This window comes from Falco naumanni, chromosome 4 (assembly GCF_017639655.2).
Source record: "Falco naumanni isolate bFalNau1 chromosome 4, bFalNau1.pat, whole genome shotgun sequence".
Classification (NCBI taxonomy): Eukaryota; Metazoa; Chordata; class Aves; order Falconiformes; family Falconidae; genus Falco; species Falco naumanni.
In genome coordinates, this window is record NC_054057.1 from 41,279,195 (window position 1) to 41,304,485 (window position 25,291).

At 35.9% G+C, this 25,291-nt stretch overlaps 1 protein-coding gene across 1 annotated transcript in view; it reads left to right on the forward strand.

Moving 5' to 3' along the window:
- MALRD1 (MAM and LDL receptor class A domain containing 1) overlaps positions 1-25,291 on the forward strand; it is a 282,296-nt gene that overhangs the window by 96,407 nt on the left and 160,598 nt on the right. The window contains exons 21-25 of the mRNA XM_040589228.1: positions 6,550-6,706; positions 10,752-10,862; positions 11,733-11,946; positions 17,664-17,911; positions 23,266-23,560. Of these exons, the coding sequence (XP_040445162.1) occupies positions 6,550-6,706; positions 10,752-10,862; positions 11,733-11,946; positions 17,664-17,911; positions 23,266-23,560 (1,025 nt within the window). The remainder of the gene's footprint in view (positions 1-6,549; positions 6,707-10,751; positions 10,863-11,732; positions 11,947-17,663; positions 17,912-23,265; positions 23,561-25,291) is intronic.

Here is a 25,291-nt window from a genome sequence, read left to right on the forward strand (position 1 = left end):
CAGGTGCCCACCAAAACTGCTCTATCACTCTCCTCCTCAACCAGACATACTAATGACTTTTGGATGCTTTATATTTCTATTTCAACCATTGTTGCCAATGCTAGAAAATATGAAAAGTTAGTTTCTTTTAAAATATTTTTAATACAGATTTTTATATTTATACCTAATTAATTTTTTACTTTTCGAACTTACATATCATCTGGTTTCTGATACTAAAAACAAATAATAGGAGTCAACATAAAACAAAGCTAGCATGGCGAAAAGGTCAAAATAGCAGTTTACAACCATCTTGCGTCAAATGTGTAAGTCATTAAAATACCAATACTGTACTCTGATGGCATAGTACAAGGAAGAAAATGACGCCAATACAAATATTTTCTCATAAATATGGTTGTCAGGAAGAAAAAAGGGAGAATTTCATTCTCTCTTAGGTAATGAAAAAATAATCTAAAAAAAATAATCTCAGAAATCTAAAAATAAAATTCTCCTGCAGATATCTTAACTTCAATAAAACATTTTAGCTGGTTACCTACGCTTTTGGAGAAAAGGCATTAGATAGAGAAAAGACTGATCTCCCCCAGCCTCACTACCCTGATAAAAGGATGCATAGGATGTGATAAATGCAAACTGAAGGCACTGTGTCATATGGTTCACACCGTCAGCTTGAGCTTTGATGGTCCACATTTTCCTGATAGGTCTAGTATCCTGCAGTCCTTCCCCTTTGGTTAAAAAGAGTGCTTCTTTTTGATGTTGTCTAGTGCCCTACTGGGTTTTTGACCATTAGTTTAGGGTTTTTTTCTGTATAGAAACCCATCGGAACTAATAGCAGGTTACTGACGTGGCAGATCCTGGACAGATGGTGTTGGAGAGCTGAAGAATCATGTTATAAATACATAACAGCTACAGGATGTTTATGGGGCTCTGATTTGCTATGTAGATGTTGCACAGCATTTATGGACACACATATCTAGGAAAAATGAAAAGGAATGTGAAAGGCTGCAGCATTTTGAATTTCAAATTTTAGTATGGTGTGGCTAATCATTGGGATGCTTATCCTGCTGAGGAAACTGAAATTTCCCTCTCTGGTGTGCCTTGTTTGTTTGTTTATTTTTCTCATTATTACTGAGATTTGGAAGGAAATCAGAACTCTTTAAGGAAATCGTTTGTTTTCCCACCAGATTTATTTTTCAACCTAAACGAAAAATAAAAGAGTAAAGTGTATTTTATAAGTCCATATAAGCACTTAATCAGGGATTCTCAGATTTGTAGAAGACACACAGGTGAATTAACACTTTAAAAACTGAGAGATGTCCAACAGTTAATTAAATCAGAGCTTGAACTTTCTGTAGAGGAAAGTTCAGCTGATAATTTTTTGATGCACTTTCAGACATTACAACAATATGCAACTACTACTGTAAAATGAGTAATTCACAGTGCAAGACTCTACTTGATAATGTTACCATTTAAGCTGGGCCTGATTTTTTTGATAGGCCTCCAACTTTGCTTTAACACACCTGATCTTTCCCTCAATACTAATTCCCATTTAGTATATTCAGTTCCCTGTGTTCTTCTGAATGCTTTGAAGGGGGAAATGCAGTGAAGATTCTTTATGAACACCCATTCTTTGCTAACTACTTTTTAAAATATACTAGAATTATTAAGCTATTAATAAAGTTAAGTATGGAAATGTAGCTCAGTTGCTTATGTTGAATTTTGTATACCCATTAAAATGTTATGAACTTCCCTCTGAAATTAATTAGGATTATTGCACTGGCACAGGAATGTCTCTATATAGGGAATACTTGCAGTACAGAGGTGAAATTAATTATTTTCAAAGGGTAAATATCAAGATTTTAATGATACGTATTGTAGCTGCCAACTAAGTAATTTTCTATGCAATAATTTTCCAAATGAGCTTGAGATCTTGCAGCTGCTGACAGGGGAGCCTCTGAGTATTCTGTTGAATTTCAGTACTTACGTAAGATCTACATTGAAAGTCAGATCTATTCACTCTTACACATACCTTGAACAATATTTTGGTTTATACTTGTTGCCATTGAATTCTTGAGGTCTCAATTGGAAAAAAAAAAAAAAAAAAAAAAAAAGAAAGAAAAAGAAGAAAGGAGTACTTTTATGGAATAGAAAAGGAAGGAATTTAAGGAGGGATCAGATGATTAAATTGCTTAGTGAAGAAACTACTACCTTGGCTGAAGATCACTCGGAGAACAAAGATGGAAGATGAGGAGGAGAACAACTGAGCAGAATAAGAGGGACTGATAATCTAGATTTATAAAGTTTTAGAATACTTTGTGACTGTATATTACTTATTGGTTTAAAATACATGTAGGTCAGCTAAGAAATGTTTAAAGTCAGAGATAAACTGAGCAGATGATTGTGTGTGTATGTTAACTGGCTCTGCTACAGGAGAAGTATCCATAGAAAGTGCAGGTTCTCTTGCATGTAAACTATATGCAAACAGGTTTTCTTACTACTCTCTCCAAACTCTTCCCCCTGTAGAATACGCATCTCCGTGTAAATTCCAGGCAGTTTTTTATACCAGACAGCTTAAAGAATTCAAGACAGAGAGATCATTTTGCTCTCTGAGTAAACATGGTACAAGTTAATGTTGTCTATAGATGCTAGATGAAAGCTTTTCTTTTAAACAACACAGAGAGGTCACAAGTATATTAGTCTTGTAGTCCTAAGTGTAAAAATTTCCGTGATAGGAGTGAAGGTGAACAACAATGCTCTACACATACTTACCCAGCCCCTTCTGATCCTTATATTTCCCCTTTCCGATGCATCCTTAATATTCTTGTAATCACATACTGCCACCATGTTTAATGGCTAGCACTTGGTGAAGTGTATCATACAGGGGGCTTTCATCTAGTTTAATACTTTTAAATGTAACATTCTAGCAAACACTGAAACAAAGGCAAAAGAATTGCAATGGCGCCTGCCTTCTGAGGATGCACTATGGGACCAGTAGTATCTGGGCAAAGATGTGGTTTTGGTCTGCCTTCAGGACAAAGACCTATCTGAGAGAACACACCAAATAAGAGACAGATGTTTGAATTTCATCACAGTACTGATTGCACCCTACCACTGTTTCAAACTAATCTCACTGGCAGGCCTGTGTAATACTGAATGCTCTGGGAAGTATGAGGGCTGTAAGAGCTATTGCTTTACAGAGCTCTTTGTCATTCTGCATCTTACAGCCCTCTTGAATGCCGTTGTAAATACAGTGCTGACACTCTTGGAGCACTGAAGGCATGAGTTCCCAGCAGCAGAGGAAATTCTGAATTTCTAAATGTTTTTGCAAACCTTAAGAGAACTGGATATTCTTTTACCTCTAGGCAAGACTCTGGTAGAATACTCAACGCCAAGGAAGAAAAAGGAAACCCAAAATTGCTACATTGAAATAATATCTTTATTCAGTAGAAAGGAGGGAAATAGATGAATGTTCCAAATGCAGTCTTGCTTCAAAGATCTGTAGCTATGTAGTTCTCAAAGATTTCTATTGTCACTTACAGTACATGCAGTTTGTTAGAAGAAGATGTTTTAACAAAAATGCTCCGTTGCTTTTTATTTTGGCATTATTTTTACCTGATCACCCTGAGGCTTTTGTATATGTTGCTCTATTTTGTGCTCATTTTCTGCGATAGTTCACTTCCAAATATTTATGTCACTGTCTCAAGAATGATGTAAATGCATGCAGTAATTATAAAAATGTCTGAATTGCCAGGATACAGTGATAAAAGAAAAGCTTCAGCAACACTTCTCTCATCTGTTTCTGAATGAAAAGATAAACAAGACTGTGGAGAATAGGCAATTTTCCCCAGATCATTACTCTTCCCTCTAGAATGCCACTGGATTGTCTTAGGTCTCTGTTGGCTTTGTCAGCAGCCTTGTGTGATTTCCCCTGTAACATGTCTGACCTACATCAAATGAAAGTCTGCTCCACATTTTAAGATGTGTTTTTAAAATATATTGTTCCTCCCTCAAAAATATCTACTTGCATGTGGCTTAGAAAGAGAAAAATTCACTATAAGCTACTGGGCATTTCTTTTATCAGAAAGGAAGATTATAATTCTGCTTAGTAGTTTTTCTGTTTTATGGGTGGCAGTAGAAACATTTACTCTGGTCATGACCACTACTTCCCTGCCTATATTTGATTTCTACCTAAAACTATGAGCATAGACAACCCATCCCACACGCTACTGATAGGGGTTTTTTTGTCTTCATTTTTCAATTATAAAGTATATGAACTTCATGTTCTCCAAGTATCATGTAAGAAACCACGTACAAAGTGTTATTTTTTCCTGCACAAGCTCCTTCATTTTACAGGATCTTTTAGTACTTAATTATAAATAAACCAAGTGTATTAATAGTTTAATGCTGAAAATCATCTTTCCTAAGTAAAGAGAAATTATGGGAATAATTCACTTCTGTGCTTTTTTACATTTGCAGATATTTTACATACAAATCCTTACCAATATGTACAGATACAATGATTCTCTCATTCTTGCATGCTAGATAAGTTTTTGGGAAAACTCTGAGAAGTGTGTAATGATTACAGCATTGGACTGTGGCTGATTAGTAGAAGTGCTCCCCCCTGCTTCCAAACCATGGAAATATTAGAGTTGTGCTTTGCCCTGCTGAAGGAAACAGCCTGAGATTTCTGTACCAAAATGTTTTGTAACTATCCAAATTGCCCTTATTTTCATATACCACAATATTTTCTGTAGATCCCCACGGCTCTAGCAGTTCCCTCTTTAATCCTTTTTTTTCTGGTGTAACACCAGGGGAGGCAGAAGCAGTACTCTGCATAACAAGTAATGAATCAGCCACTAATTTGCAAGGATTTTTGAAGGGCTGTTTTATGTCAATGGCTATTACTAGGTTTTAATTTTCCTATGAGGCAAAATTTTAACAGTCTTAAACATCAAGAAAGAGATAGAAAATTATTTTCATTTAAATACAGCCTTAAGATCAATCACAGGTTACAGGAAGGATAAGGAGATACTCTGTGGAATTCTTTGCCTTGGGCAAGAGGAATATCAGGCTGTTTGCATTCTATCAATCTGTCAGTGGTCATATTAGAAACAAGTTACTGCATATGTGATTCTAAGGATGGGTGAATTAAAGGGCTTCAGATCCTCATAGGAAAGTGCTGTGTGAGTACAGAGATAAAATTTGCCTGTTTCTAGCCTACTTTATATTATGGACTATAGTAGATAAAACATGCTGTTCCTAAAGTGACTGAATATATGGTTGAATTCAGTCTTTTTGACCTCCAGAGTACATGACAGGGCTTAATTAATTAAAGTATTTTGTGATTGATGGGTGTAAATTATTCTGTACAGTAAACGTGATCTGTTTGTTTTGTTGTAACTTTGTAGCGATAAACCTGTATGTGCTAAATTCACAGTTATTTTATCACACAGATCAGTAAATATTGAGTCAATACAGGCATTGCAATCTGAGGTAAATTGCGTGGAGATAAATAGTGAAGATAACTTTTAAAAATTTTAAAATGTTTTAAATAATTTTCTTACAAGATTTCAAAGAAACTTCACAAGATTATTGAAAGTGCAGCTTTTTATACTGCAGGGCTACTGCAGAAAAACGGCATCAAACTGAGTTCTTACCACAGACACCAAAGTCTTTTAGTCCTTTAGACTGCTCTCAGTATAAAAACTTAAGAGAGGACTGCAGGGAAAAAAAAAAAAGTTCTTGAATCTGTACCATTGAATTCCTGACTCTTCCTGTTCAGCAGGACTTGCAGCCTGTGTTTCTCTCAGCAGTGCTTGCTGGGCATGGCCGCTGCCTGCTCACAGGTTCAGTGGTGAAACTTCATGGAGTGTTTGCTCAGAGCTTGGCTAAACAGGAGAACTGAAAAGCAAGGAAACCCTAATACCAGGACCTTTTTAAAAACGTAGGCCCCATCATCAAGTTTGTAAGACCTTGCTGGAGGAGTTCTTTCTTTGGAGAAGCACTAAGCATTTAGCAGCTCCACTGAAGAGAACAGAATCTTATCTTTGGTCAACAGCTGTTTTTAATTTTGAAAATCAAGGCTTTTAGGAGCAAAATCTTAGATACCCAAAATACTAAAACTGCACTTCTGGTCTCTCTGTATGCTCAGTCTGATGCTTACTGCAAAGCCAGCTTCATCTTTCACCCAGTATCTTGGATTTTCTTGACTTCAAGCCAGGATCAAACCCTCTGATTTCCCTGAGGAAGGGGGTGGGGGGACGGATGGACAGACAGACCCAGAGGCCCTCCAGCCCTCATCTATACAACCCCATGGGTAAAGGCTGGCTTCAGCTCTGTATTTTCTTTTACCAGTCTGTGATATAAAAATACTAGCTGCCTTTTCGAGGGCTTTTGGGGATTCTGGATACACACTGGTAAACTAAAAGGCATCCAGATACCCAGACAGAAGATGCTGTATCTTTGTAACAGAATAGTACCATTTTAACTTTAGCTAGAACTTAATTATGATTAAATGTTTAGGTTTAATGGAGAAAATCCTTTCTCTCTGAACAGGTATACTGAAGAAGGCTGGTATCTGTTTGCGGACAGCTCAAATGGAGAATTTGGTCATGTGGCTGATATTGCTACCCCAACCATCTCCCTCACGGGGCCCAAATGCAAAATCTTATTCTGGAACCACATGAATGGTTCAACAATAGGTTCTCTGGAGGTATGGAGATGCTTTTTATTTTGGGTTGGGTTTTTATACTGCCTGAAATTGCTTTGAGAAAATTCATGCCTTGTAATTTAGTTTTATTAAAGCCTAGGCTGCTAATAAATGAAAACTAACAATTACTAGTACTCCCCGGCTCTTAATATGTTGCGATCAGAAGGAAGCATTAGCTGGAATATGCTGGGGAAAATGTAACTTCCTACAATGATCAAAAGTTATGACCTTTATAAACATACCATAGTTGGAATGTCCATACAGGAAAAAGTATTGTACTGCACAGTACCCTTTGGCACTGAAGAGCATCAGTAGATATTAGGCTCTGAACATGACAGCATGAAAAAAGTAATTGTGTTAAAATTTGCAGAAAAAAACCTATTAGAAAGAACTTATTGGTCAGAAAGGTTAACATACATATCTTTCAGAGGTTCATTACATTAAAGTAAGCAGCATTGAACTATTTCTAGAACATAACAGCAACAAACCTTCTTACCCATACCCTTTTTTTTTCACTTAAAACAAAAGCACTTCTTTAAAGGAAATGCAACTCATTCTGTAGGTTGCAGATCAAATGAGTAAATGCAATGTGAATGAATAAAACAGAAACATTGTTCTCAAAAAAAAATTTGCAGCACATCTGAGTAACTATAATGGGATTTCCCATTAATTTTACGCAATAACTACAGCATCAGAAATGAATTGAAAAAAATACTCAGGACTGCTCACCTGTGCACTCGGTACCAAATTCGATATGGCCAGAGCCTGTGGCTTTAATTGTACAAATAAATTCTCATTAGCTCAGTCACTCCGAATAACAAATTGTAATAAAAAGCTGGCAGAATTCAGTGGGTTTGAAGGTGGAATGAAAATGTATGTTGACATTAGAACTGAAATCTGCTATGTGGTGTCTGTCCTTCACCCCATGCATGTGACTTGCTAGACATTCAGAGGAAGCATGTTCTGTTTTCTTGAACTTTTCTTAAACATTTTTTAAAAATATTGCTGGATCTTTTCCAAGTAAGAAAAAGTCTTACTAGCCTGCTTGGCAAGTAGTCAAATTTTAATTAATCAGAATTAGTGGGAAATCAGAGCATAAAGATGGTTTGTCCTCTGTTTTAAGCCTCAGGACAGATCAATTTGCTTTGAGATTTCTTTGCATTTACTCTGGAGTTCAGGGCTTCTTTACAGTGTAGGAACTAATGTTAGTTGGAATCAGGTCCACAGAGTGTTTTGTAGAAATTAACAGCAAATTCTATGGAACCATGCCTATTATTGCCACCACAAAAGGCAAATGCATATAGATATTTATTTTTTCTCAGTTTCAACACATGAGATTACAGTTTCCCTCAATTCCTTAACTGATTTTTCCCCGCTCTGTAACTTAATTGATTTTAAGATGTAACAAAGGAAAACCACAAAACCTTTGCATTTTAAGCATTGTAAATAATTACCTGGGTTTAATTGCTTAATTAAACAATTAATAATGAATGTAGGAATATCTCAGAATATAAAATTGTTTAGATAATTTTTCATTATTTTCTTCTAAAGGCTCTAAGTATTATATCAATGTGCTTGAACATTACTAAAGGTCATTTATCCATCTCTTCCTCCAAGACCACCACGTTTTTATTTAATTCACAAGTTTGGATTTTTACGTGTTAGTCTGCATCCATGCCATCAAGTATGATGTAGGACATGCTAAAGACTTTCCTGCTGTTTGCGTGAATGGCTGTTCTATGTTTCTATGACTTTCTTAAACATCAATTAGCTGTCACCTTATTGTACAGCTTTGGTTTGAATATTTGTTGGAACCATTTTTTGTCTGGTTTCTGCTCTCAGACTTGCCATGGGTTACTCTACTGATGTATTAGATGTGCTTTTTCAATAATTTGCAATGTAATTGTAATGCATAGGGCTTCAAAGTGCATTAGGGTACAGGGTAGCCTTGGATTTTAATAGCACATAAATTGATGGCCATATTTAACTCTAAAATTATGACCTTTAGCATGATATGATATAAAATATTAATTTCTGATGAAGGACTTGGATTTATAATTTACTAGGTAATTCACATTGTATGTGTCTATATAGTCACACATATATATTCATATAAATACATAGTTTGTATGTGAATGTAAGAAAAATATTTCTTATTCATCACCCTTTATCCTCTCAAATATCTATAATCCTTTTTTCTCTCCAGTTTTTTCCCCTTAAAATTCGTATCTTCTGTGGGCCGTTCTTCTTGTCTGTAGAGCCAAGTGTCACTTTGTTTTTCTGTTCAATTTAATATATTACACCTGTTTCTTTTGTTCCACTGGAATGAAAGCTCTTCAGTGTGAGGATCTGCTGTTTGCTTGGCAGAACTTACCTGTTGTGCAACATCATATACACACATGCGACTGTATAAATTTAAAAAACAAACAACTTCTTTTTTTTTTTTTTTTCACTATGATGAAAAATGCCTGTACTGCCCTGAGAAGATTACATAGAGCAGAAATAAATCCTTGAAAGCAGAAGTGATTCAGGCAGCTGGTGAACTGATGTTTAGCTCTCTGACGACTGGCTGGAGACACAGCTTGACACACTTCATCAAACACCTGTCTTGTTGTTATTGTCAGCTCAGTGTTAAATTCAGCTCAGTTGAATTTGGATGCCCAAGGGGCTGGAGCAAAGCATACTCTGTACTTTGTGCTCATGTCAATAAGTGTCAGTTTCCCCAATTCAGTGACTATTTAAAGGGGTAAGGGTGTTCATGAGTCTTCCATTGCCCAAACAGATGAAATTTGGTCTTTAGAAGAAAGCACAAGGTTTTATTTGTAGAAGAAACATTTCATAAGAATCAGGACAAGAAAACGTATCCAAGAATGAAGCAATCTAATGGAGGCATGAACTACTACTTTTTTCAGTAACTCGTGTTAAAGCTCTTTCCATATTTTAGAAATGGAAAATGAATTTAGAAATGACCCATTAATAAACAATTTTTATTTGTGGCTAGCCACTCACGATAACTTAATGGGATAAGTTATTCCAGGTAAGACTCTGGACTGAGTATGTTTATGAGGAAGTCAGAAAATCTTCAAGCATTATTTTCTTTTCTAACTTAAAAGGGTTTCTAGCAAACCCTTTTGCATCAGATAGGACAATGGGAAAAGGTTTGTCACTGGAAGAGGCTCCCCAGGGAAGTGGACACAACACCAAGCCTGTCAGAGTTCAAGGAGCATGACATGGTTTAGCCCCAGCTGGCAGCTAAGTACCACGCAGCTACTTGCTCACTCTCCTGCCCCTGCGGTGGGATCAGGAGGAAAATCAGGAAAAAGATAAACCTCATGGGTTGAGATAAGAACAATTTAATAATAGAAACAAAGTAAAATATAATAATAACAACAACAAGAATTGTAATGAAAAGGAGAGAGAGAGAGGAATTAAACCCAAGGGAAAAAAAACCCCAACAAACAAGTGATGTACAATACTGCTGACCGATAGCCAGCCAGTCCCTAAGCAGCGATCCATGGCCCCTGGCCAACTCCCCCAGTTTACATACTGAGTATGATGTTCTATGGTATGGGATATCCCTTAGGCTAGTTCGGGTCAACTGTCCTGGCTCTGCTCCCTCCCAGCTTCTTGTGCACCTGCTCACTGACAGAGCATGGGAAACTTGACAAGTCCTTGACTCAGAGTAAACACTGGTTAGTAACACTAAAACATCAGTGTGCTATCAACATTATTGTCATACTAAATCCAAAACACAGCACTGCACCAGCTGCTAGGAAGAAACTTAACTATCCCAGCTGAAACCAGGACAGAGCTTCTGGATGGTGCTCTTAGTCATACAGTTTAGTTTTGGGTAGTCCTGCAAGGAGCAGGGATTTGGGCTAGGTGATCCTTTTGGGTCCTTTCCGACTCCAGATAGTCTATGATTCTATGATATTTAGTGGTGGTATAGAGATAAGTTGTGTAAGATACTCTTGTATACAATTAAGGGACCAAAAGTTAGTCTGTAACGGAAAGATGTTTTTGTGACATATAATTATTTCCATTTTAGGTACTCTGTAAAAATGGTAACAGGACTTCTAAACTGTGGACTCAAAGTGGCAACCAAGGTCCCCAGTGGAACAGAGCAGAAGTGTTCTTAGGAATTCGTTCAAATTTTCAGGTATGTGTTCCTGTATTATGTGTTTCATAGACAGCTTGCCTTAGGTACTTCTATGTTACGCGTTCTTCACCTCCTCAATTCTCTTTTTGCCCCATACACATACTACATCTCCCCTTCTGAATAGCAAAAGTCAGTTATCTGAGCTGGACACAAGTTTTCTGAGATTTCTCACTCCCCTTCAAACTGAGATGGAGATCCATTTTTACAACAGAGAGTCCCTTCTATCCTTGATTCCAACTCAGGTTAAACTATTCTACTTCCCTCTCCCTACTGTGTAGTAGTATTACATCTGGTTTTTGAAAAAAGTGTCTTGAGCATGATGTTCATTTTGAAATACAAACTGATTCCTAAGCCTCTTAGAGATACATAGTTACTAGTATGCCATGCTTATTTGTATCCTTGTGAATAAAACCGAGATCACCAGGAACGTATTTAATATGCGTCGCTTTCCCTGGTACTTCTGTCTTGGATTGCTTTTGATGAAATTTTAACATTCTTTTTACATTTATGGGAATAACTGATGAATGACTCAGATTAGTCTTTTTCATGCTTACTTTGCAGAAGTAGATGGAAACCTTGCTGTTAATTCAGGATAAGTGGGGACTAGTAACAATTGGTGTTGCTCATTTTATTTCCTTTTTTTTTTTTTTGTACTTGGTTGATGTTAGAAGATGGCCCTTCAATAACTATAGTGACAGATCTGTACAAGCAGTAGTACAAGCTTTCATAGGACTGTGAACATTAAGAACTGACCACTTTATATTCCAAGATTTGCAAGATTGTCATAGTCTCTGTTCTATTCATGTTACATGTATAGCTTTTATATACCTTAACAGTATCATATTGTAATAGCTCTGTAATTTTTATTAGGTTGTTTTCAGGGCAATACGTGGTGTCAGTTACATGGGAGACATGGCAGTGGATGACATTACCTTTGAAGATTGTTCTCCTTTGCTCATCCCAGGCAGACCTTGCACATCAGAGGAATTCAGATGTGCAAACAAGTACTGCATCCCAAAGGATAATCTGTGTGATTTTGTAAATGACTGTGCAGACAACTCAGATGAGAGCCCTACTATTTGCAGTAAGTATGGTAGTTTTTTAATATAATTATCATAAATAACTGTGCCTGCTGTGAATTATTACTTGAATACTTTTGGCAGCTTATTAGCTAAGAAGCAAACAAGAAGGTAATAATTTAATTCCATTCATTGGCTTTTAGGGATTTTAAATTACTATTATTTAATTTGAAATAATATGATAGAAAATAAAAAGAACTGTTAGCGAATTTCTTAAAATAACTCATAAAACAGCTGTCTTTAAAAGCAGAATAAAAATCTCCTGCTTTCCATATGAAAAGAATGTATTAAGGCTAAAAAAAATACTTCAAGCGCAATACTTTTGGGATATCAGAGACCTACCTCCTTTGATATTTCAAGGATTGTCAGATCTCTTAGCAAATCATTTTAATCTGAATACCATACAATTTTGGTTTTACAAGAGATACCGAGAAACAGCATCTGTAGTATTGGATTCAAAGAATGTTCATATCAAATTGCCTCTCCTCTAGAGAAATGGATCACAATATATAGTGCTAACAATTTGTTTTTTTCTAATACAATCATGGGAAATGCTCACACAATCAAATCTGCATTGTTTGGTACTGTATGAACAGTTGCCTCATTTTTACTGAGATTATGAATACAGTTTATTAAATTGTCAGTGAATACAATTCTGTGAAGCAGAGGTATGCTGATATCCTATGGAGCTAAGGTACACAGCAAAGGGACTCTGTTTTGTAAATTATTTTCATACTATTAAACTTCTCGGTGATTTCCAAACGAGGAATACCATGTCACTAAGTTATGTGGGGATCAGTTCAGATGTTCTACAACTAAAAATGAGGAATACGTCAAGTTGAAATTACTCTGTTGAAAAAGACGCTCATATTTTGGCTTTTATTTTCTGAAATATTTAAAAACTGTTTACCTATGACTTTTTTGAGTTTTCCAGATTGTATTTCCCATGAAACGTTGTCAGCCAAGTAAAGACTAAAGCATTAGGGGCAAGGTGGTTCAAACGAACTGATGGGATTTAGTTTTGCAACCTCCTAAAGTATTTTATTTTGATTACCCATTGGAAGAGAGATGAACAGAAACAGTCCCACAAAGAAAATGTTTTCCTGTAAACTGTGGGGTTTTTAGTTAGTTAATTTTAAGTTTTTTAAAAAAGTTTAAATTTTAAGAAAATGAAGAAAAGAACTTTTCTGACTGCATTTTAACAAGAAACTTTACAATGAAGTGTTACGGAGGCTTAAGAGCACAGGGGTCATTGTTGGAGTGAAACTTCTATATCAACATGGATTTTGCCTCAGATAAAAATCTAATCCCATTTCATAGTGTCTAATTGTGTAAAATGCTTGATGACCAATTATAACTTTCTTTGTTAGGTCTGGGAGTGCTGTATTCAATAGCATTTTCAAGGACTGCTTCAGGAGTTAGATTAATGTTTATTTTCGCCTTTTTTCCTTCTATTTTTTCAGTTTTGAAATAGGTATGCTGCTTTAGATTTCCACTATGTGCTGGAGAATTTGCAATTTCTTTTATTGGTGCTGCCTCTGCCTTGTATATTTAATGAAGTAGAAATACATAATATAGCACTTGTTAAAAATATACCTAACAGAAAAATGCTAGTTCTGTTTTCCCAGCTTTTTCATGAGGCAGGCTGCCTCCAAAGAGAACATAATGATAGGAAACACCTATTTCCAGTCTTTGTGACTTTTTTTTTTATTATTTATTTCCTTGCAGCCATCAGAGAAGAGTGTTTTCCTCATTGCTGAACCATAGAGCAGTAGCTCGAAAACCACAAATTCAGAAGCCTGGGGTAGGCTTTAGTAGGGCATAACATGATAGATCAAAGCACAGGAAACAAAAAATGGGCACGTTTGTGCAGGCATGGTAACTGTATTTAAAAAACATGAAAACTGTGCAGCTTCCTGACGTCTTCCAAGTACTGGTCTAACTGTAGATGTAGTATGCTGTGTGCACAAGTCACCATGTCTTAACCAATGAAATCTTATGGCACCATGTTGAAAGAAACTAGTCCTTGCTCTGTTATATTCCTGAAAATCCAGTATGTTAACAGAGCTATATCACATGATACTCACCAAGTCTAATGAGCAATGTCTTGTTAAAGCCAGTGCTGCTGAGCTATAAACTGTGCCTCATAAATCTGTTAAACTACTATTAGGAGATCTGTGCCTTGGCTTTGTTTGCTTTGTAGAGGGCTCTTTTTAGCTAGTTGCAAGACATTAGTGCTGTAAAATAAGTCAAGTACATATTTTAACAGATACACTGATTTGTCAAATGTTTAGAAATGTTTCCATTAAAACATAGAATTATAGAATCATGGAATGCTTTGGGCTGGAAGGGATCTTTGAAGATCATTTAGTTCCACCACCCCCTGCCACTGGCAGGATCACCTTCCACTGCACCAAGTTGCTCAAAGCTCCATCCAGCCTGGCCTTGAACACTTCCAGGGATGGGGCATCCACAGCTTCTCTGGGAAATCTTTTCCAGTGTCTCACCACTCTCACAGTAAAGAATTTCTTCCCAATATCTAACCTAAACCTACCCTCTTTCAGTTTAAAACCATTGCCCCTTGTCCTATCACTTCAGGCCCTTGCAAAAAGTCCCTCTCCAGCTTTCTTGTGGGCCCACTTTAAGTACTGAAAGACAGCTGTAAGGTGTTCCCAGAGCCTTCTCTTCTCCAGGCTGAACACCAACTCTCTCAGCCTGTCTTCACAGCAGAGGTGCTCCAGCCCTCTGATCATCTTCATGGCCCTCCTCTGGACTCACTCCAACAGGTTGATGGTTGATGTCCTTCTTACGTTGGGGGGGGGGCAGAGATGGATGCAGTACTGCAGGTGGGGTCTCAGGAGAGCAGAGTAGAGGGGCCAAATCACCTCCCTTGACCTGCTTCTTTTGATGCAACCCAGAATGCTGAGTGAGGGATCCATGCTCAGAGTTTTATTCAAGTATGATGTCACTAGTACTGTTTTCTTACTACAAGTAGAATAGAACAAAATAAACCAGAACAGTGCTGAAGAGGTAGTGGGTAGTGCACTCCTTCAGCCTTGTTCAGAAACTGCTCTGCTGGGGTTTGCCTTATGCTGCTTGAGGTTAGTGTATCAGAGGAAGGTCTCTGAGGCAGCTCTGGTTAGATTGAGTTGGGCATTCCTCCTTGAGGTAAAAATGATGTTTTAATAGATCTAGTAAATTACATTTTGTGAAAAAGGCGGTAGTGGGGAGCAGTAGCGTTTTTCCAGTCTAATATATGAACTAGTGACAGTGCAGGTGGTTGTACTTGGTAGGTGTTTGGTTTTGTCTGAGCTTGGTTAATGTTTGGTTTAACTCGCCAGTGTGCTTATAAGCAAATCTTTCAGTTATTCCTATGTATTGCCATTTGGTTTGCATTGCAGAATGTGCTCAAGCATAATAATTATGCTGCTTTCATTAGAAAATAAACTGAATGATGAGTTTCAGGAGAGCATCAAATGAATTCTGACCACTAGTGGTCGTTCAGCCTGCAGGATCAGTCTGTAGCACCCCAGTCCTCTTTCCTTCGCCACCCCCCTAAAAGTCATCAAGTCCCCAGCATCAGGTGTTTTGCTCTACAGAATTGTTCCTATAGCCCTGTACTTGTTCATCTAGTCATGGCTGTTAGGAATGAGTGAAGTTAGTTTAAATTTTGCTTCATTTAATTACTTTGTATATAACAAAGACTCATTAGATCTTTTGTGATCAATATAATTCAATTAATATACCTACTGTTAAGTGTTTTTTTTGAACTTATTAAGCTCTTAAGCAGTAGACTAATTCAGCAGCCCTACGCCACTGCTCCACAGACAGAAGGATTAGTTTTGCTTTTGTACTTCGTTGCTAAGAGTTCATAGTTCTTCATAGAAGTGTCTACTACCAAAGATCTCTTTTTCATCAGTGGAGTGACTCACTTCCAGGCTGAAGTTCTTGTGATTTAAAATCAGTTGTTTGCATTATATTAGATATGTTGTCCTATAGCTATGAATGTTTTTCTGTGAAGACTATAGAGATCCTACAAGGACATATAAATTTAGATTAGGTAACAGGGAATATATACATCATTCGCAGGGATGTTCAATACTCACGCCTTAAGGTCTGGATTCTTCAGAACATGCCTTTAAAATAAAATGGTCAGTTGCATGTATGAATTTCATTGACTTGAGATGGAATTTAGAAGTAGTCAAAGGAATTTCTTTAACTGTGATCCTGAAATATTAAGTAGCTAAATGATCATATGGCAAAAGGAGTGACATATTTTATGGGCAGTTTGTTCAGTTGAGGTAAACTACAATCCATGTTTTGAATTAGTGATAATCTTACCATTTAGCATATCGAGTTTGGGGCTTTTTTAATTGTTATTTCAGATGGCATCATATTTGCAGAGACAGATAAAAGACAGTGAACCTATTTTTGCTAAATAATCCATATTTTTTGGAAAATATTTTTAGCTTTTTTTCACCCCTAAGACCTTCACAAAGAAAAATACAATGAAGAAATCTTTTGCCTTATATCAGCCTGAAATTTCAGAGGTAGCTGTTGGTACTGTTTTGGTCCATGTAGAGACTCAATGGATTTTAGCTCCTTGCCCTCATTACTGAGGCTTCTAACTAGCTGCCAATTAAATACAGCTACTTTTAAGTGGCTGAACTTTATCAGACCTCAGAAGAGGCTTAGGTTCTGTTTACATTTTATGAGAGAGCTTTTGTCATTTCATAAATTGTCAGACCAAATGATCCATATGGTTGCCAAATTCATCTTCAAAGCACTTTCCAGCAATAATATTAAGACTATTCAGAGCACAGTTGAAAGCCTCTTGAAGGCTCTGCTGAAATTCCAGCTTATTTCAGCAAGTTTAGTTTTACTTGATAATCATTTTAACGAAGTTATAGATGCATAGATGGAAAAATATACACAGCTTAAACATCTGCAGTGGTGTAATTGACTTAACCTTGATTTATGTGGACAGTTGACTCACCATTCTGACTGTTTTGACATTGTTTCATATTAAAAAAAACCCCAAAATTATGTCAGCTTTCTCTTTTTCTAGGAATTAAGTACAGTTTAAGGAGAAATGTAAATAATCATCTATGTTTGCATATTGGCTGAGAAAATACACGTGTGAACTCTTCTGCAAACATGCAAAAGTAAACTAACTGTATGTGTGATTCAGCTCAAAGTTAGCACACTTACATTTATGTTTTATCTATATGTGTCTGTATGGCAGCTGTGTCTTTGTGACACTCAATACATTCATTTGGATGGATTTCTGTTCCCTAAATATAAGAACTTGTTTTTACCTGACCTTAACATGTTCTTCCAAAAAGAGGCTAGCTTTCTGCAGATGTCTTGGATGCCCTATGGGAGGATATCAATTGACTACTGCCTGTAAGACTCTAAAGAGCTATTCAGCTTGACCTAAAATAGGTTGCTATATTTGATTACTTTTATACCAAGGATTCTGTTGACTTTAATAATGACAGCACAAAAACCTACCTCATATATATGAAGTTTTGTCCTAACCTATTATTGTCCTAATCTATTATATGCTAGAACATTAAAAATGCTCTGTTCTATAAGTTACATGGATTTTATATTAAAGCTTTTTTAAAAAAATGGATCTGAGTACTAGACTGTAGTATATGTGCCTACTTAACTTCTTGAAAAAAACCCCTCTTTTCATGTGTGTGCAAATCTCTTTCAGGTACGTCTATTGGGCATTGCAATTTTGAGTTTGATCTTTGTGGATGGAAGCAAGATGAAAACGATGATTTTGACTGGAACCTCAGAACTAGCAGTACTAAAAAAATGGGCACTGGACCAGCTACTGATCACACATTGCAAGAGCCATCTGGTCATTATATTTTTATAAAGAGTTCATTTCTTCAGCTGCCAGGACAGAAAGCTAGGATTTCTAGTCCTCTCCTAAGCAGAAGGAATAAAAACTGCAAGGTATTTGGGGGTGTGGTATTAACAGGAATGCAGAATTTGATTTCTAGATTGCACAAAGATAATACTCCTAAAATGAATAAAGATGATCACCGAAATATTTCTTGAGAAAAAAACAGGCATGTTATAGAAGGGTCAGGGCCTGATCTTATTTCCTTGAAATAATAAGAAAACATGTATCTTGTTGTGGGAGAACAACAGTTTCTGTAACTAAGTACATACTCTGGGAGATGCAGATGAAGTTGACAGTGAATGCAGTGTCTGATTTAGAATATGTCTTAAGCAATACTCACCCTAAGTAGCATAAAACCTGTGCAATGGTTTGTGATTTTATGGACAAAATGTATATAAACACAGTAATAACTGGCTTTCAATGAGCACAAGTGCAAATGGAAGGGTGTGTGACCGAAGCCTTTGTCACCAATTCTAGAAAATGGAGAAAAGTAAGCCTTTTTTTTCTGAAACATTGCAGCACATTGTAGTGATTTGAGCTTGATCAATTCTTGCAAACCTGCATTGAAAAGTTTTCTAGTTTTGATATCTTTTATAGTCTTTGCTAAAATGGTAACTTGGAGTTCCGTAAGACATCTTTCAGAACACATCTATCAGAATCTGCTACAGGAACAGCATGCTGAAAACCTGAATTTTCCAGATAGTTGAACAATGCATTACTTTGGAATGGTATTTTTTCAAATTTTGTAAGGCAAAAATGAGTGGAATCTCAGTTTCTAACACCAGTGACAAAAACACAATGGAAATTTAAGCATTAATAATTGTCAATAATTCTAATTACCAATAAAATTACTAATTTTTTTAAAATAGTAGTTAGAAATAGAGCTAATGAAGCATCTACATATTATTTACATGGAGAGGAATATTGTGCATAAATGGAGCTCCTGTGGAAGGCGAAGTGGTAATTAAATAATAAAAAAAAAAATAGCAAAGGAGTTACAGAGACTAGAAAATTAGCAAGGCAGGAATGGCTTAACATTTTCAGGGTAAACTTGGGAATGGATTTCCAAAATTGAAGAGATCTGGAAAAAAAAACCCAAAAAACCAAACCAAAACAACAGCCAAAAAAGACCTAGTGAAGAGAAAAAAGGGGGGGGGGGGGGATTGGTTCACAAAGCAATTTCAATATTTGGTTTGGAATGAAGGAATTAATATTTCAAATAGTTAATTAAGACCCAGAACTTCATCCTAATAGGTCAGATGGTCACTGAAACTATTTTGCTCCATTCTATGAGTTGTTAGAGTTGAAAGGAAGTACGAACAAATGCAGAGTGGTCTAAGTCATATGCCAGCCTAGAATCTAGGATAAATAATCCTGGAACTACCATAAGTAAAAATAACATTCATGTTATTATTTTGTTATTAACACCTGAAGATCTGTCTAACTTGGCAATATGAATGTTTGCTGGCTATCTGACTTTAGCCAGTTAAATAAGCTCAAGACCTCTCTAATGATGCAACCATAAAACAGCCACTTTGCTCTCCAGCATTTGGAGCATCTCCCCTACTGATGCCACACTTGGAATTCTTACACTATACTTTTGTGGAAGATACTGGTCCAGTACCTTGCCTGAGGTGATATCAGTGTCTTTCTGTTTATGGAAGATGTAAAATTTTATTGAGTTTCTGCCTGTAAAATAAGGTATGTAATCATTTCACATTGGATTTTTGTCCTCATGGTCTCATTTTGCAAGTTCACCTTTATAAATCTGTCTTGTTAGTCATTACTAGGTCTGTCAAGAGGATAATCTTGGTGAAGAGGAGTAGTTTTTAAAAAAGCCTTTGGATTGAACTGATAGCATGATCACCGCACTATGTTCATCAAGTGGAAGTTATCTTAGACTAAAATAGTCCTGAACAGTTTTATTGTATATGCAATTGACATCTCTGTTCAAAATGTCCAGTCATTTACCTTTAGTTCCACTTATACTCACTACTCATAAGGAAAATCAAAACCTGTAAAGAGTTTGTCTGAAACTTTGAAGGAGTTCTGCTTATGCTTGAGATTTCTAGGTAGTCCATTTGATTGAAATTCTTCTGGCTGTTTGAAAACTCCCAAAACTCCTTATAGATAAGAAAGTCAGGAAATACTGAACATAAATCGCTGGATTTTACATTCCAAACAAAACTTAGGACTAATTTCAGTGTGTCAGTAGCAAAACTTAATCAAGCCATTATAAAATATCATCAAAATTTGAGCCATGATCTCATATTTTCTACATTCATTTTACATATTGCCTAAAATATATATATACTAAAAAAAATTCTTCTCACGTGAACTTGGAGGTGTTTGCTTCTTTCCGTAACATCATATTTAAAAATATGTGTTTCTCAACCTTATCTGATTTTACGCTTTAAAAAGAACTTTTCTGCTATTTAACTTCTATGAAGAGTAAAACATATATGCAAAGAAATGCAGAATAACTGAGAATGACAGGTTCACATCTGAATATTTATGATGTCGCACATTAAATGCAATTAAAAGCTTGAAACAGAACTACTGGAAACTATTATTTTGTCACACTGAAAATCATTTTAAAAAAACCAGCAGGTCTATGCACCTTACAGACAAAACTTCTACATCCATGATAGGATCTGAAACAGTCAGTTATATTTACTGCATATTATAGTGCTTTTTGAAGGTTCTGACCAGTTCTGCAACTTTCATTTAGGCAACTAACCAAAGGAAGTGAAATTCCTGGTAAAGCAAATTGTCTGAATGAAAAAGTTACTTCAAGACCCAGAGCCTCATAGGAAATCAGACAGTCCCTTAAATTATTTTACTCCATTCTGTGAGTTATTAGAGAAGCAAATACTACATTATATATTACAACAAGCTTTGTTTGGGATCTTAGGCCCATTCAGATCAATGAAAAATGTACATTCACATCAGTGGGACAAGTAATTTATGCAGGCAAAACAAATATACCATCAGCAAGTATAAATGGACATACATGAAAAAAAAATGGTTCGTTTGTATACAAGATTTTCACAAACCAAGCTGCATGTTCAAAAAGAATAGCAATCTAAGGGAAACAGCCTAAGTAGAAGTAAATGCCAAAATAAACCTGGGAAAGATAATGGAGAATTCTGCATTGAGGCATCTGTGGCAAGTAATTATACTATCTGCAAATGTTAACCCATAAGAAAATCAGGAAGTCATGTAACCTATATTGTGATTTTAAGGTAATTTAAGAATAAAGTCAAAGAATTTTAATACAAATTATGAAAATGTCATTAATATCGGCAATTCCTTTATGGTATGCATGGTAGGAAGGGGGTGATAAAACAATGCTTGTTTTATCAAGTATTGTATTTTCTGTATATTTTTCCATTGTAATCTTTCCAAATGGAACCAGATGTTATAATTCTTTTAGTTTTCAAAAAAACTATGATAAATTCTTCAGGATAGACCTGAAAATGCTAAACAGCCAACTGATGAATGACAACATCCAGAGAACCTTGGCAATGTTTGCTTCTTTCTGTAGCATCATATTTGAAAACATCTGTTTCTCAACCTTATTTGGTTGAGAAAGAAGACTAGAGAGCTAGCCTATGTTCTGATACAAAGCAAATTAAGTATGGGAATTGATATTTCACATGCATTATTATTCAAGCCTGAGTATGTGGGGCCCCAGCCCTTAAATGACTCGGATAAATACTTAAAATTAAGTTTGTGCATAGCTGTTATCAACGTAACATTAATACTATATGATATGTCTAGAAACTATACAATGGAACAGAAGGACCAGTATGTTGACTCTGATATATCGAATTATTCAGTGTAATTGAGATAAGGGTATTGCAAATAAATTTGAAATCCAGAAAGTAATGTTGGGGCCAGGAGTTAGGAGGGAATTGAATTCCAATGATCATGTAATAAAGACAAACATAAAAAATACAGTCTAGTGGTTTTGAAAACAACTGTAACTAAGCCAGAGCAGTGTAGTGGGCAGCTCTGTGAAAGTATCTCCTCAGAATTTAATGACAGTCAGAAAATAAAATAAAATTCAGCAGTAGTAGAAAGGAATGGAGATAAATTAAAAATGTGAAAATTATTATATAGTTTTAAAATATAACTATATATTGAATAGACAAACCTCATTTAAGGAAAGAATTTAAGAGAAACAGAGTAGCTGCAGGACAGGAAATGGAGAGGTGAATAGAAACATTTCCATACAAGAAAACAGACTTATAGAAATTATATTTGACCTCTTCATTGCACAGGAGACGTTCTGAAAGTGAACACAGTAAAACTTTCAAAAGAATTATAACACAAAGCCCTTGGTGGCTTTACTAATCAATTATTAGAGAAAATCTGTTAAATAGAAATGTGAGGATTTTTTTTAAATAATGTATTTATGCGATGCAATAGACTGTAGAAGCCTATGAAATCCTGTAGCACCAGGTAACATAAAAGGACATGACTTCACATTTACATGTGTATCATAATATTCGCTATTAGGTTTTTATAGCTATAATAAATAAGATAGAGTTTTTATTCTTTAAGGCTTGTGCTATGCATTAGACTGGAAAGAAATTTGAGATGTAGACATGTTCTCATATATTATAGCATGAATTGCTTCTTTCAGGGTCCTCTATCATTCTTGGAAATATTCCGATTCTTGTCAGAAACAGGATATTGAACTACATTAAGTATTAATTTGATAAAATATAAGTATTCCTTTGTTGCTTTTGAATTGAAAATAACTTAAGAAAGCAGTTAATGATGACAACTCTTCACAGGGATTTCTTTTAATGTTCTGTATCTACTTGATCTTCTTTTGTGCTTCATAATTTGTTTTCCCCATTTTTTCTAAAAAAAAATATAATAAAAAATTGTCTCTTCTCTAATCCAAGGACCTCTTATGTTTTATTTTAGTTATTGTTTTGCATTTCTGCAATCCATGTAGAACTTTTGATCCCATGTTAGATTAGAGATTATCTTCTAATTACACACTCTGTAATCCATCATAAACACATTTATAACCAGAAAAGTGTTCAGTAAACTGAAGTTACTTCTTGTATTGTAAATGGCACTGCTCCATTCCTCTGTTTTTTCATTCTTTTACATTTACATGCAAGAGTTATTCAAAGGGATACAAGATCAGCTGTCACAGTATTGTAATGCTTGCTTCAAAGTTTGGCATGTGGAATAGTTCAAAAATTTTCACTACTGATATTTTTCTTGGTGCCTTTTAATTAAATTGTGTTTGAATCAGTAAAGTCAAGGGCTATTCTGAATGCTAGTGATGATGCTTAATTTAGTAATTAGGGTAATAACCATAGCAGAATGGGTCTGCAGTCACCTATTGTATACTTGATGTTATTGTTCTTGCTTGCAGATACTTTTCTATTACCATATGTATGGAGCTCACATTGGATCATTGATTGTCTACCAGAGGACTATGGCGAAACATGAAAACATTCTCCTTAATCTTACTGGAAACCAGGGAAATTTCTGGCAGCGCAAGGCACTGATCCTGGCTGGAGATGGAGATGATTTCCAAGTAATCTTTGAAGGGGTAGCTGGAAAAGGTCCAAAAGATGGCATAGCACTTGATGACCTCACATTTTCCAGGGAGTGCTTACCATCCCAGGAGTTTTTACCAGCAGAACCCACAACACTGCCTCCCACAGGTATGTTCCTGCTATGGACAAACAGTCTACATTAAGTCTGGAAAGAATGAATAGCAGCATTGCTTTCACTTTTTTGTCTCTCCTTCAAAAAAGAAATTGAATACATAGCTTGCTAAAGACATGTTGAAACTAACATGCTTTTAAGTTAGCTCATTGAAATTACAATAAATTTTTTTTAGGAAATAATTGTTTGGGTACTGAGTCAACACTTGTGAATCTGCAAGACTTAATGTCCAGCCATGTATACTTAGACAATGCCCGGCTTAATTCAGTGGGATTTATTTATCAATACTTTTATAATATAGTTATTGTAAAACAAAGAACTAAGAGTGAAACAGAGCCAATATGGATAGATTGCAGTAAAACCATCAAGCTTTAATGCTTTATGGCTAGTGGGAATTCCTACTGACATGTTTAGGTACCATATCCATCTTCTTCCTGTGTGGTATGGTGCCAGCACTGGTGCAATTGTTTTCACCATACTCACTTTCTGCACAAGGGAAATAAAACTCAGGAAAATTTTACCCAAAATAGTAATGTTCTGATGGGGATGGGGATCCCAATAACTCCAAGGTAGGAGCTGCTCTTGAAAGCATTGATGTTGTTCATTACTGATATTTGCTTGGACACAAATTATGAAGGAGAAACTCATTCTGACAGAACAGGAGAAATCTCTTTCCATCTTCTAGATTTATCACCAAAGCTACTGAAATGTAAACCCCCAAAGTGGAATTTAGGAGATGCATTTTGTTCCTGGGCCTACTACAAATTTCTTGCATGGCTAAGGCAAGTCATTTTGTCTCACTTCTCTGTCTTTCTGATCAATAAAACAAAGTTAATATTTCCCAATGTCAAGAACTACTGGGAGAATGGGTCATTAATTTATGTGAGCTGCTTTGCTTTGTTACTGTGGCTAATGAGTAGCTTTCCCCTTTAGGACATCATTAAGCACTGCTCAGGCACTGGGAAGTAAGACTGATGTGACTACATCAAACCCAAGAAAATTCACTGTACTTTGTGCATAAGACAAGCAGGAAAGATATGGGCAATGTTTTCCAGATATATCTCTCTTAAGTTGCCAGTTACAGTATGTTGTATTGGCTTCCTACTTTTGTCAAAACATCTACAGAAATTTATTGCAAATGAGATTGGTATTTTAAAGTTCAGCTTTATATGAATGTTACCCCAAGAGGAACACTAGTTGAGATTTCTGATTCTTTATTTTTTATGTTTTCAGACTCTCTCCTCTTAATGGTAGATGCAGGTCCCTGTGGCAGTATTAGAAACTTTAAAGCTTTGGTTTTGATAGTAAAGGATGTTCCAAAACACTTTTATGGTGTATATAATAAAAAAGATACTAAAATTTCAGGAAAAAGCCACCAGAGACTTTTTTCTTCATGTAGCTCATCTAAGATGTACTTTGTGAACTTTGTAGATTCACAATGCTTTGAGATAATGGTCTAAATTCATCCTTATAGTGAACTATCTTTTCTGTATCAACAATTTTCACTTGTCCCAGATAAGAATTTACATTAGCCACTGAGGGTTCCAACTTACAGCTACTATTTAGCATTGATATCTCTTTGTATCATTGCCTGAAATGTGGGCTTAGGAACCCGAGTATGAAATCTACTCTTGCCTACAGAAATGTTCTCAACAGTGGCAAAATGCATGCTGGAGGCCGTGGACAGTGCTCTGTGGTATAACTTCATAAACTAAAGTCAGCTAGAA